Genomic DNA, 13,041 nt, shown 5'->3' on the forward strand with positions numbered 1-13,041 from the left:
TGTCACACTGAAGACACACAATCTCATTTCGTTTCAGATGGTGTGCTATAGAGTTCCATTCTGCAAAAATAAAAAGGGAAAATAAAAGTACCGTTATAAGATACCACGAATTTGCTGTGGATCCGGAAATGGAAAGGAAATGGCTAAAAGTGATTTCATGAGATAAGTTTGAACCAAACACGAAGTCTAACTCATCTGTCGTTTGTAGCGAACATTTTTCGGAATATGATTACAAGCCAGCTCTTAAAATTCGGTTTTCAAAATCAGGTAGTGTGCCAAGTATTTTCTCAAACTATCCACTCCATAAAGTGACTACAGTAGTAACATCAAGACGGGAATTAATTAAACAAAATATGTTGGTGAGAAACGGAAAACGAAAGCGCAGTTCTGCATAGGAACAAGATAATTATAGGTCTACTTCTTGTTCACTCATAGATAATGCAATCCTACGAGAGAATAGCCAAGCTAACTTCAATTCAGTTGTTGTACAGACGGAGGGAACATCTCGAGGTTAATGGGATTAGAAAAGGAGAACAGTGTCCTACGGTGTAAGCTGTGGCGGGCCAATAACAAGTTCAGAGAAGTTTTAAGAAAATATGAGGAATCAGTTAAGAAGCTGAAGTACTTAGAAAAGAATGAGCATCACAAAATTGCCGAGTTTCGGAAGACTGTAAAGAAAATTCCAAATATTTATTATTATTGGATGAGATACTGAATTTGAGAAAATTAACCCCAAGATGGTCATAAACGTCAATAAAACGATGCGTGTTGTGGCATTATTGTTTGCCGAAATTATATAAATTCGCGAAAGATCATACAATTAAATGGCCAAGTAAAGCCCTCTGTATAGTTTCGTAGGAGATATCTGCCTTGAAACTGGAGTTACGCCTCTAATTAAAGCTAGGATTACGGCAGAAGCTGAAAGTCTCAATAGGGACGAGTTATTATGTAGTCTAGTTGTTGATGGAATTTCAATAAAACAGCAGCTCGTGAATGGTGTGAAACTGGTTTCTTTTTTAGAAGAAGACACTTCAATCCACATTCAGATACTAAGGGGCTCTGTAACATCCAATGGAAACATTCAAGAAAGCGCATCATTGACTAAGGACCAACCTGTGTTAACTTCCTAATTTGTGGTCTGTCTACTAAATACAGACTACCTGTAGCGTATTAATTTATGAGAAAGTTATCAGGCCTCGAACTTCACACCTTGATCAAGCATGTAATCAAAGAAGTTGAAAGCTGTGGTTTCTTTGTACTGTACTTTGCGTCGTAACTGATAACCATAAGGCCGGGCTGAGTGGCTCAGACGGTTGAGGCGCTGGCCTTCTGACCCCAACTTGGCAGGTTCGACCCTGGCTCAGTCCGGTGGTATTTGAAGGTACTTAAATACGTCAGCCTCGTGTCGGTAGATTACTGGCACGTATAAGAAGTCCTGAGGGACTAAATTCCGGCACCTCAGCGTCTCCGAAGACCGAAAAAGTAGTTAGTGGGACGTAAAGCAAATAGCATTATTATTATTATTATTATTATTATTATTATTATTATTATTATTATTATTATTATTATTATTATTATTATTATTATTATTATTGAGAACTATAAGACCAATAGCCGGCCCCGTGGTGTAGGGGTAGCGTGCGTGCCTCTTACCCGGAGGCCCCGGGTTCGATTCCCGGCCAGGTCAGGGATTTTTACCTGAACCTGAGGGCTGGTTTGAGGTCTACTCAGCCTACGTGATTAGGATTGAGGAGCTATCTGACGGTGAGATAGCGGCCCCGGTCTCGACAACCAAGAATAACGGCCGAGGAGATTCGTCGTGCTGACCACACGACACCTCGTAATCTGCAGGGCTTCGGACTGAGCAGCGGTCGCTTGGTAGGCCAAGGCCCTTCAAGGGCTGTAGTGCCATGGGGTTTGTTTTTTTATAAGACCAATATAGATATGATGAAACGATTTTCTAAAGGCAAGCAAATTAAGAGGCTTGTGCCTCATCCAGAAACTGCAAGTCGGCTGTTATTTTTATCCCTTGAACCGTGTCATATTCTTTAGAACTTGGATAAATATTTATTACCTGCTTTGAAAATGAGTAACTTCCTCGTGTGCACTGAAAGTGAAATGCATTCCACTTTACATAGTGAACTGGTCTGCAAGACCTTCATTCCAGTTATTTTGAGACTTATAGCTTCAGCAACAATTGAAGTGTTCGAGAAATCGAAATACTTCAATAGCAAATCCATAAGCCGCAAAGTTCTGCATGTGTGAAGTTGCTGCTTCGAGTCGAGATATGCTGAAGCCAGCGTTCAAGGGTCATCTATCAGTGCCAAACGGAGAAATCTGCAACTACTACCTATAACAAGCGAGCAGGCATATTTCCGAGGATCGATCAATCAATCAATCAATCAATCAATCAATCAATCAATCAATCAATCAATCAATCAATCAATCAATCAATCAATCAATCAATCAATCAATCCTGATCTCCATTTAGGGCAGTCGCCAAAGAGGCAGATTCCCTATCTGTTGTTTTCCTAGCCTTTCCGTAAATGATTGCAAAGAAATTGGAAATTTATTAAACATCTCCCTTGGTAAGTTATTCGAATCCCTAACTCCTCTTCCTATAAACGAATATTTGCCCCAATTTGTCCTCTTGAATTCCAACTTTATCTTCATTTTGTGATCTTCTTGACACCTCTCAAACCTACTCGTCTACTGTCATTCCACGCCATCTCTCCGCTGACAGCTCGGAACATACCACTTAGTCGAGCAGCTCGTCTTCTTTCTCCCAAGTCTTCCCAGGCCAAACTTTGCAACATTTTTGTAACGCTTCTCTTTTGCCAGAACAAATCGAGCTGCTTTTCTTTTGATTTTTCAGTTTTTGAACCAAGTAATTCTAGTGAGGATCCCATACACTGGAACCATACTCTAGTTGGGGTCTTACCAGAGACTTACATGCCCTCTTCTTTACATCCTTACTACAACCCCTAAACACCCTCCTAACCATATGCAGAGACTTGTACCCTTTATTTACAATCCCATTTATGTGATTACCCCAATGAAGATCTTTCCTTATATTAACACCTAGGTTTTTACAGTGATCCCCATAAGAACCTTTCACCCCATCAACGCAGTAATTAAAACTCAGAGAACTTTTTCTATTTGTGAAACTCACAACCTCATTTTTAAGCCCGTTTGTCATCATATCAGGATATCGTAACAGGCTGTGGTTCTACTCATAAGTGAGCCGCAGCGACTGGTGATGAATGGGATGTCTAATACTGATTTTCACACGGGTATTACTGCCTGCAGGCAAGTTACATGAGAATACGAAGAGAGAACAACCGGGCGGCCGCACGCTGCAAGGTTCTAAGCGCTATCCGTCTAATGCGCCCCCTTGCATTAAACTCTGGGCCAACTTTTGAACAGACTAAAGCAAAAGTGACGTCATTGCCTCGTCACACTCCCCTTGGTTACCAAATGAACCGGCGCGCGATTGAAATTGTTCTGCAGCACTACGACACTGCACAGTTCACCAATTGTAACTTAAGTCCATTTAAAAGAATTAATATATTAACCAGTGGCGTATAATGAGGGCTACCAAGACTCCCGTCTACTTCTATATCCTTGTAGGAAGACATAAGGGCTGCTGTTCTAGGAGTAATATAATTTTATTTTTATAGGTAGATCTACTAAAATGAAATGCAATCGTTTTAGGGTTAGTGTTCTCTTTTGTAATGCTGTAAAATTCTACATTTTAATTTAATAATAATAATAATAATAATAATAATAATAATAATAATAATAATAATAATAATAATAATAATAATAATAATCCTCCGTGGCTCAGACGGCAGCGCGTCGGCCTCTCACCGCTGGGTTCCATGGTTCAAATCCCGGTTTGTGCTGGACAAAGCGGAGGCGGGACAGGTTTTTCTCCGAATACTCCGGTTTTCCCTGTCATCTTTCATTCCAGCAACACTATCCACTATCATTTCATTTCATCTGTCAGTCATTAATCATTGTCCCAGAGGAGTGCGACAGGCTTCGGCAGCCGGCACAATTCCTATTTCAATAATAATAATAATAATAATAATAATAATAATAATAATAATAATAATAATAATAATAATAATGCATAGCCTCTGGAAAGGCTTTTTAGTGACCCAATGAGGATGGAATGAATGGCGAAGACGTCATAAACACCCAATCCCCAAGTCAGGGAAAATAAGAGTACGAGGAGGTTGATCCCAAGAATTGAACCGAGGCCATCGGACCAAAGGCAAGCTTTCTATCCATTTAACCACAAAGGCAGGCTTTAATTTGATAAACACTATGCTACAGTTTCTAATGATCAGGCGTTGAGTGTTGGCAGTGGCAGAGGCCTAGGCAGTAACTTCTGAAACAGCCTTGACAACACAGTAGGCTACTCCAGCGGCTCAAAAGGGTTAAGATTTGACGTTCACTAAACCAATGTCGAAAAGGCGGGGGAGCGGGTGTAACCTAAGTATAGTTGTAACCCACGTCTTGATCCCAGCATACGCCACTGGTACGTATATACACTGACTGACAGAGCAAATGCAACACCAAGAAGGAGTGGTTCGAAAGGGATGAAAGTTGGGGAAAAAACAGAGACGGCACGGACGAATAATTGATGTTTATTTCAAACCGATATGCAGGTTACACAATGCGCACGGCATCGACTCAATAGGATGTAGGACCACCGGGAGCGGCGATGCACGCAGAAACACGTCGAGGTACAGAGTCAATAAGAGTGCGGATGGTATCCTGAGGGATGGTTCTCCATTCTCTGTCAGCCATTTGCCACAGTTGGTCGTCCGTACGAGGCTGGGGCAGAGTTTGCAAACGGCGTCCAATGAGATCCCACACGTGTTCGATTGGTGAGAGATCCGGAGAGTACGCTGGCCACGGAAGCATCTGTACACCTCGTAGAGCCTGTTGGGAGATGCGAGCAGTGTGTGGGCGGGCATTATCCTGCTGAAACAGAGCATTGGGCAGCCCCTGAAGGTACGGGAGTGCCACCGGCCGCAGCACATGCTGCACGTAGCGGTGGGCATTTAACGTGCCTTGAATACGCACTAGAGGTGACGTGGAATCATACGCAATAGCAATAGCGCCCCAAACCATGATGCCGCGTTGTCTAGCGGTAGGGCGCTCCACAGTTACTGCCGGATTTGACCTTTCTCCACGCCGACGCCACACTCGTCTGCGGTGACTATCACTGACAGAACAGAAGCGTGACTCATCGGAGAACACGACGTTCCGCCATTCCCTCATCCAAGTCGCTCTAGCCCGGCACCATGCCAGGCGTGCACGTCTATGCTGTGGAGTCAATGGTAGTCTTCTGAGCGGACGCCGGGAGTGCAGGCCTCCTTCAACCAATCGACGGGAAATTGTTCTGGTCGATATTGGAACATGCTGAAGAATGGCGGTTGACGTGGCGTGTGGGGCTGCCACCGCTTGGCGGCGGATGCGCCGATCCTCGCGTGCTGACGTCACTCGGGCTGCGCCTGGACCCCTCGCACGTGCCACATGTCCCTGCGCCAACCATCTTCGCCACAGGCGCTGCACCGTGGACACATCCCTATGGGTATCGGCTGCGATTTGACGAAGCGACCAACCTGCCCTTCTCAGCCCGATCACCATACCCCTCGTAAAGTCGTCTGTCTGCTGGAAATGCCTCCGTTGACGGCGGCCTGGCATTCTTAGCTATACACGTGTCCTGTGGCACACGACAACACGTTCTACAATGACTGTCGGCTGAGAAATCACGGTACGAAGTGGGCCATTCGCCAACGCCGTGTCCCATTTATCGTTCGCTACGTGCGCAGCACAGCGGCGCATTTCACATCATGAGCATACCTCAGTGACGTCAGTCTACCCTGCAATTGGCATAAAGTTCTGACCACTCCTTCTTGGTGTTGCATTTGCTCTGTCAGTCAGTGTAAATTAAAGAGTCAATAAATTCTTTTTCTGCATTTTTGCGCATTTAAAAATGCACCCTGTTTTAGAACGCGAGTAAAAAATATGACTCCTATTTGTTTCATGATATCCGAAATACATTGTAGAACACATTGTAGCACTATCCCACCACTTTCACAGGTGCATACCTCTTTTCACACTCCTCAACAATTGCCTCAAACCCATTCCATAAGCTGTTTCATAACCATTTTCCGCTGATCATTTTTCTACTACCCCATGACTCTCTTACTTTCACAGCATTCCTTTTTATCGCATTTATTTTCAACTACAACATTGTAACGCCCCTTTGAAAACCAGAGATTATGTATCCCATTCATCAACAGTGCATGCGGGACTGGAGAGCCATTTGGTAAATCATATATAGGCTACCTGCCTGCTGCTATCCCTTGACTGATGATATTTGCATCTGTCTCTGGGCAAATGTCTCATACGTCCTTCATGCAAAATATAAGCAAATAATTAATATTTCAGATACGGTACTCTGTCCCAACCATCTGACTACTTTTCAACTTTTGTGTCATTTGGAAAACGTCTTTAATATCACAGGTAAATTTCAGCACTTCACCAGTGTAAGTCACGTCCTCTACCTGGACATTTTACTTATATCCAAATATCTTTACTTACTGCTAACTGAGTACTCATCCTCTCTGCAAGTTGTCACATATGCACGCCTCTTGCTCATTAATGATTCCTGGGATGTTCTCTCTGGAACCCGTTTTTGCCTTGAAGTACCTATGAATAACCTTACATTTCCCACTAAAATTCCGTTAAGCGGAACTACTTCTCAAAGATTAAGTAATTCTCAGTGCAGTTTGTATTCTTTTCCAGGATAAACAACGTATTTTGGTATTTGCCTTCACCCCAACCCTAGAGATAGAAGTGGAAGGAGTGGAAAGGTTTCTTCCTGCAAGTTCTCTAGAGCTATTGGAAAGTGGACTCTACGACGGTGTGCCCTACATGACGGGCGTTACTAAGGATGAAGGCCTCATCGCATGGCAATGTAAGTGTTCTTACAGTGAAACACAGAAGTAAATATGTTCATCTAGCTGTGGATATATCGACCACAAGAGTTTGGTTTTGAAAGATATGGACCTTTTGATGTAGACGCCCTTGGTTAAATGGTATGCCATTTCCATTTTGTTCTTCCGTAATGTGAAGGCTTCTTTCTTTGACAAGTTTTGTGTTATCAGTTCTCCCAGATACTTGAACTTATCTACTCGTGAAATTTTTTCTTGCTCCACTGCGAGCTCTCTGGGTGCCAGCTTGATATTAGTTAAACATTTTGTTTTCTCAAAAGAAATCTGTAGGCCTGCCTTCGCTGCTTGTGGTTTAAGCTGAAAAACCTGTTCCATGGCTGTGTTTAAGGAATCGGAAAAAATGCAAGATCATCTGCAAAGGCTAGGCAATCAACATCATAATTTTGGTTTTTGCATCTTAGTCTGACTCTGATTTGAACTCCTTGATTATTCAATTCTTTGCGCCACTCCCGAAAGACCTTTTCAAGGACACAATTTCAAAGGCGTCTGAAATCTCTACCATGAACTTCACTTTCGAAGTGGTGTTGGTCAATGCTTGTTGGATGATTGTTTTGGTTTTGTTGCCTAGGCCAAATTCCTTTAAAATTTCGATCAGGGTGGTACTATCTATCGAGCCATATACCTTCTTGAAATCTATGAATGTCACCACAAATTCTTTATTCCTTAGCTTCATGTCTCGGTCTAGAAAGCCAAGAATAACGGCCGAGAGGATCCGCACCTCGTAATCTGTAGGTCTTCGGTCTGAGCAGCGGTCGCTTGGTAGGCCATGGCTCTTCGGGGCTGTTGCGCCATGGGGCTTGGTTTGGTTTGGTTTAGCTTCAAATACGAAAGAATGGATTTGAGGTTCAATATGTGTTCGATGCTAGAACGCCCTTTCCTGAAACCTCCCTGATATGCACCGATTTGTGGATCTAATAGTTGCCCTCATTTGAAGGACTTGCGACAAAATCTTGTATGTTATCAGCAGGAGAGATACCACGGTAGTTATTAACGTCTGTTTTATCACCTTTCTTATGAAGGGGGGTGAACCAAAGCTGAAGAACAACAATTTGGAAGTATCCCTATTTCCCAAAGCTCACAGATAATTTCCGTTAGTTTATCCAAACTTTTGTCGTCTGCATACTTACAAAAATCAGCAGTAATATTAGAGTGCTCGCCTGGTGCCTTGTTTTCCTTACGTGACTGAATAATCTGTCTGAGTTTATCTTTAGTTGGTGTTGAATTGGGATGAATCTGCACAACGTCTTTAAAAGGAAATGTGGAAGTTGGAGCTAGCAATTATCATAGTGAATCATTTTACCGTTGGGGCTTCTGAATTGTATTTTTAATGTATTTTTGAAAGTGCACTTTTATGTGGCCCAGAGAGAGCAACCAAACTTCATGCATATGATTTATAGACGTGGATTTACATACTAGGAAAGATAGTATATTAATTTCATCAAAAACGTGGTCATAAAATATATTAAACTTCAACCACCATATTTTGATAATTTTTCTACAGTATTAAATACTCTTTTGATCAACATTTTACTTATTTTCAAGTTATATTTATCCTGTTATATAACTACTATCCCTGTGGATAACATCAACTTCAATTGATTTAACGGTTTCTGACCAAAGTGTGCCTGTCAACTCTTCGTCTCTCACAGTCGTTGCACCCTCTGCAGTTTAACCCCACTATTTTCGCACTTGTTGGAGAGATGTCTCTTTCTTAATAAATAAAAACCCTGTAAATATCGTCAGACTATTCATTTTCATTCCATAGAAAATGGACCTCTGCGGGCACCTTCATTCAGAACTCTTGCCACTTTGCACCTGTCGCAGAGCCAAGATTCTGTTTCACTGACTTTCCACCTGTGTTCCCTCTCCGTAGGACATATAAGTTGAAGCAATCTACATTCCTTTGTTTCTGAGCTATTTTGAAACTTACATCTCTCATGCAGTCGGTAAAACGCACATTGTTACGCTTAAAGTAAAACATCCTATTTGAGGATGGGCCCCAACGCCCGAACTGAGTACTTTACCCCTTTTTCACCAAAAGTTTATAATTTAATATTTGCATATTGGTATGCTTTCTCTTAAAATGAAATATATTGTAGATATACTTTTGGCTTCAATTGGTTAATGTGAAGATTGCCAATAAAATCAACCTTATGTTATTTGTTTCTTCATGTTCCCTAGTAACTGAGCACTTATGTTTCAGTTGCTGATCTAAAAAATCCTGAAACACTGACAAGAATTGACAATAATTTTGGAAGAGTCGTCCTGCCAGACACACGTTTACCTGAGAATTACAGCAAGAAGGATCAAGCTGTCTCCAAATTGAGACATTACTTTTTGAAAGACAAACCTCTCACCGAAAAAACTCTACCTGGCTTCATTGATGTGAGTATGATGTGTGATATTACAGGTACCACAATACCGATATATTAAATCATTACTCCTATTTTGTATAAATGTGTTTCGATATGTTAAATGTAGAATCTGGAAAATTGCTGGGGTTACCACTGTTACCATTTTTCCAATTCTAGCCCATCCCATCATCCCGTTGCCGAAACCTTCCCTGTATTAGTGTGATGTTAAACCATTAGAAAGAAAGAAGTACTGTACGAAGAATGATAACGATTAAAGTCACTGCTGGTACATTTTTTAAAATTTCAAGAGTCTCCGGAAATAGTTATATTTAAAAAATGTACAGAACACAGATTATAGAAATTCGAACTTCAATAGGCCCATTATATATCATACACAGTTTTATTGTTACGATCGCCGATTATACTACGTGTATTCCCTACCTTGCATGCTGCTGTTCTCTTCGATCTTGTCCTCGCCGCATCAAGCATTCTACTACTCCGCTCACCTGTGCTCTGGCTGAGCCATTCATCACGTGACTATGACGTCATCCTCTCTACGCTTCGCCTTCTCCGTTGTTTGTGCGCTGCGTGCTCACCTATTGGACACGTGGTGATATGCTTCTCGAACTTGCTGGCTTTTAGCCTCCTCACCTTTCTATATTTTTCTACACCACTATATATTTCCCACTCCGCTGCTCCACATTTGAGTCTGCTTTCGTCTCGGAGTGGTGGAGCGCCAAAATAACCGTGCTACTTTGTATTATGTCAATTCCATCTGGATTGTATATCTTCAAACAATTTGGTGAGCAAGATTTATCAATATTTGGGCAGTAATTTTTCATATGGGCCATCTGCCTGCTGAACTTTTCTTCCGCCGACTTAATACTTTGTATTTTAAAAGCTCATATGAAAGACTTCACTTCTACACGAACTGCGCTACGCACAATATAAATTTTTTTTGGTAAAAACTCCAGTTGTCTTCTAAGACGTATGCTATTTGTAAATTCTGTTCTCGTAACATTAGTAATACCCGGTGAAGAAAATCCTTTCCCCGTTCTGATCCTCATCCCACTTCTCTTTCCCCTTCCTTTCGTACTTCTTTCAGGTTTTGCTCCCACTTTTCTTATTAAGTTTCTGTATGTATTCATTGTACGCTTGTATTTGTTCAATAGGCTTTTCTTACATGCATTTCGAAAATTATATTTTGTACATGTGGCACACTTTTCTAATTTTCTCCAGTTGTACATATTTATCTTTCACCACTTGTTAAAATTTGTCTTCGATTTATTTATCTTGTTACTGTGTTTGATTGTTAAATATATTCTATCCATATTGTTAATTTTTGGACCGAGCTCAATAGCTGCAGTCGCTTAAGTGCGGCCAGTATCCAGTATTCGGGAGATAGTAGGTTCGAACCCCACTGTCGACAGCCCTGAAAATGGTTTTCCGTGGTTTCCCATTTTCACACCAGGCAAATGCTGGGGCTGAACCTTAATTAAGGCCACGGCCGTTTCCTTCCCATTCCTAGCCCTTTCCTGTCCCATCGTCGCCGTAAGACCTATCTGTGTCGGTGCGACGTAAAACAACTAGCAAAAAAAATTAATTTTTGGTTTTCCTCTTGGCCTCGCCCCTTCTTACTGCGCGTTTAAATGGTTTAATCGTTTATTATTATTATTATTATTATTATTATTATTATTATTATTATCCGAGCCTCCCTTTTCTATGACATCCTTGCTTAAGCTCTACACTATATTATATCACTTCGGTTGATACTATTTGTTTATCGCACGCTACCCCCTTTTACATTATCGGAAATTATAATAATGGAGATATTCGCGAATTTAGACCACCGTTTCAAGGTCCGTGAACGGCGAGCATCGCTGGCGTGGAAATATCGTTCAGTCGTCATGGTAAATAATTAACTGTCGATAGTGGGAATTGTTGTAACGATTGTTTATATAAGCTGCAAAACCGCATGCCCACTATCCCCTATTTATGAGGAAGATAACTAAGATGGCTATCAAAGAACGTAAAGGAACGATTCCTCGGTTAATGAGACAAAGATAATTACAAATGGTGGGAGTGGAGGTGTGGTGTGTGAGGGGGTTCAGAAGCCCTAATTTCGCCGAGCCGGAGGAGAACGAAGTGTGATGACTAGATCTTGGATATTTAGGTATTAACATTTATTTTAGGTGCCTAAAATAAGGTCTCAAATATGAAGAAATAGCTTCTAAAATACATTTCTGGCAGCTTCAATTTTACACATTTCAATAAGCACTTATGAATTAAAATACCATTTTTAATTTGATGAATTGATAATGACTCTTTAGGGGGAGAATATAAAACAAATTTCACTCACTTCTTTGCTATAAACGTTACAAAATATAATTTCACCATCCGTTGTGAAATGGGGAAACTCGCGTGGGTGGGTTCGATTCCCAACTCAGCCATCCTCGAAGTGGTTTTCCGTGGTTTCCCAGTTCTCCTCCAGGCAAATGCCGGGATGGTACCTAACGTAAGGCCACGGCCGCTTCCTTCCCACTTCCTTGCCTATCCCTTCCAAACTTCCCATTCCCCCACAAGGCCCCTGTTCAGCATAGCAAATGAGGCCGCCTGGGCGAGGTACTGATCATCCTCCCCAGTTGTATCCCCGACCCAGAGTCTGAAGCTCCAGGACACAGCCGTGAATCGGTAGAGGTCTGATCCCTCGCTGAGTCCGAGGGAAAAATCGACCCTGGAGGGTAAACAGATTACGATACGATACGATGAAAAGCAGTATACCCCCAGAGGAGAAATTAGTTGTAACTTTACCCTCCAGGGCTGGTTTTTCTCTCGGGCTCAGCGAGCGCCGAATCTGCTGCCGACTCTACTGCCGATTCGGTGAAAACCGCTTTGTGTGCCATCGTCCTAACTTCGGCAGGGGTAAAGTCATACACAAGTTGCAATGTCACTCAACTGTCACGTTACTGCTAGGTGACCTGCCGTGTCACAGCGGTAGAAAAGTGCGTAATGTCATCAGTGCTCTGTCCTACGAGCCTCAGCTCTTGTCTTGTCCGCAGAAACTGCACCGACGATTTCTCTACTACATTACAGGCCTACTTGTCACTTGGGGACAGACGGATTTCATCCTGTTTGGTTGAAAGGAATGCACCTTCCTCAGGCATAATAAATTCAAATTATATATGTAGTCCTTTTATGATGTTTCAGATGTGTTCTGATCTGTGGTTTTCTGAACAAGTCGAAACCACTGTGAAGAAGATGGCGAAGCTAGCAAAAGCTCCTTTGTACTACTACCAGTTCTCGTTCGATGGCAGTTTCAATACCTGCAAGGTGAAGGGAAATTTACCAGCTCCAGGTAGGAGAACCTTACAAAATCAACTAAAAGATAATTTTCCACATCATGTTTTCTACCATTTTCTTTCGCACAGTAATCTTCGACCAATTTGGGACGTTGCAGACTTTTAACGAGCTTTATATCTGGGTATGGTAACCGCATGTCACAGAGCTGCAGTGAGTGCTCAAAGAATATCATAACTTACGAAAAACTTTCATATACACTTGTTAAAAACGAAATGAAAAAAAGGGCGCCGCGAACATGACCTAGGATATATCAGTATACTTAATGGCATTTTCTTTAAATATATACAATA

The 13,041-nt window shown here is 41.8% G+C and overlaps 1 protein-coding gene across 1 annotated transcript in view; it reads left to right on the forward strand.

Moving 5' to 3' along the window:
- LOC136877301 (esterase FE4) overlaps positions 1–13,041 on the forward strand; it is a 79,156-nt gene that overhangs the window by 23,079 nt on the left and 43,036 nt on the right. Inside the window, exons 6-8 of the mRNA XM_067151231.2 lie at positions 6,829–7,000; positions 9,241–9,422; positions 12,599–12,746. Of these exons, the coding sequence (XP_067007332.2) occupies positions 6,829–7,000; positions 9,241–9,422; positions 12,599–12,746 (502 nt within the window). The remainder of the gene's footprint in view (positions 1–6,828; positions 7,001–9,240; positions 9,423–12,598; positions 12,747–13,041) is intronic.

Source organism: Anabrus simplex, chromosome 7 (assembly GCF_040414725.1).
Source record: "Anabrus simplex isolate iqAnaSimp1 chromosome 7, ASM4041472v1, whole genome shotgun sequence".
Lineage (NCBI taxonomy): Eukaryota > Metazoa > Arthropoda > Insecta > Orthoptera > Tettigoniidae > Anabrus > Anabrus simplex.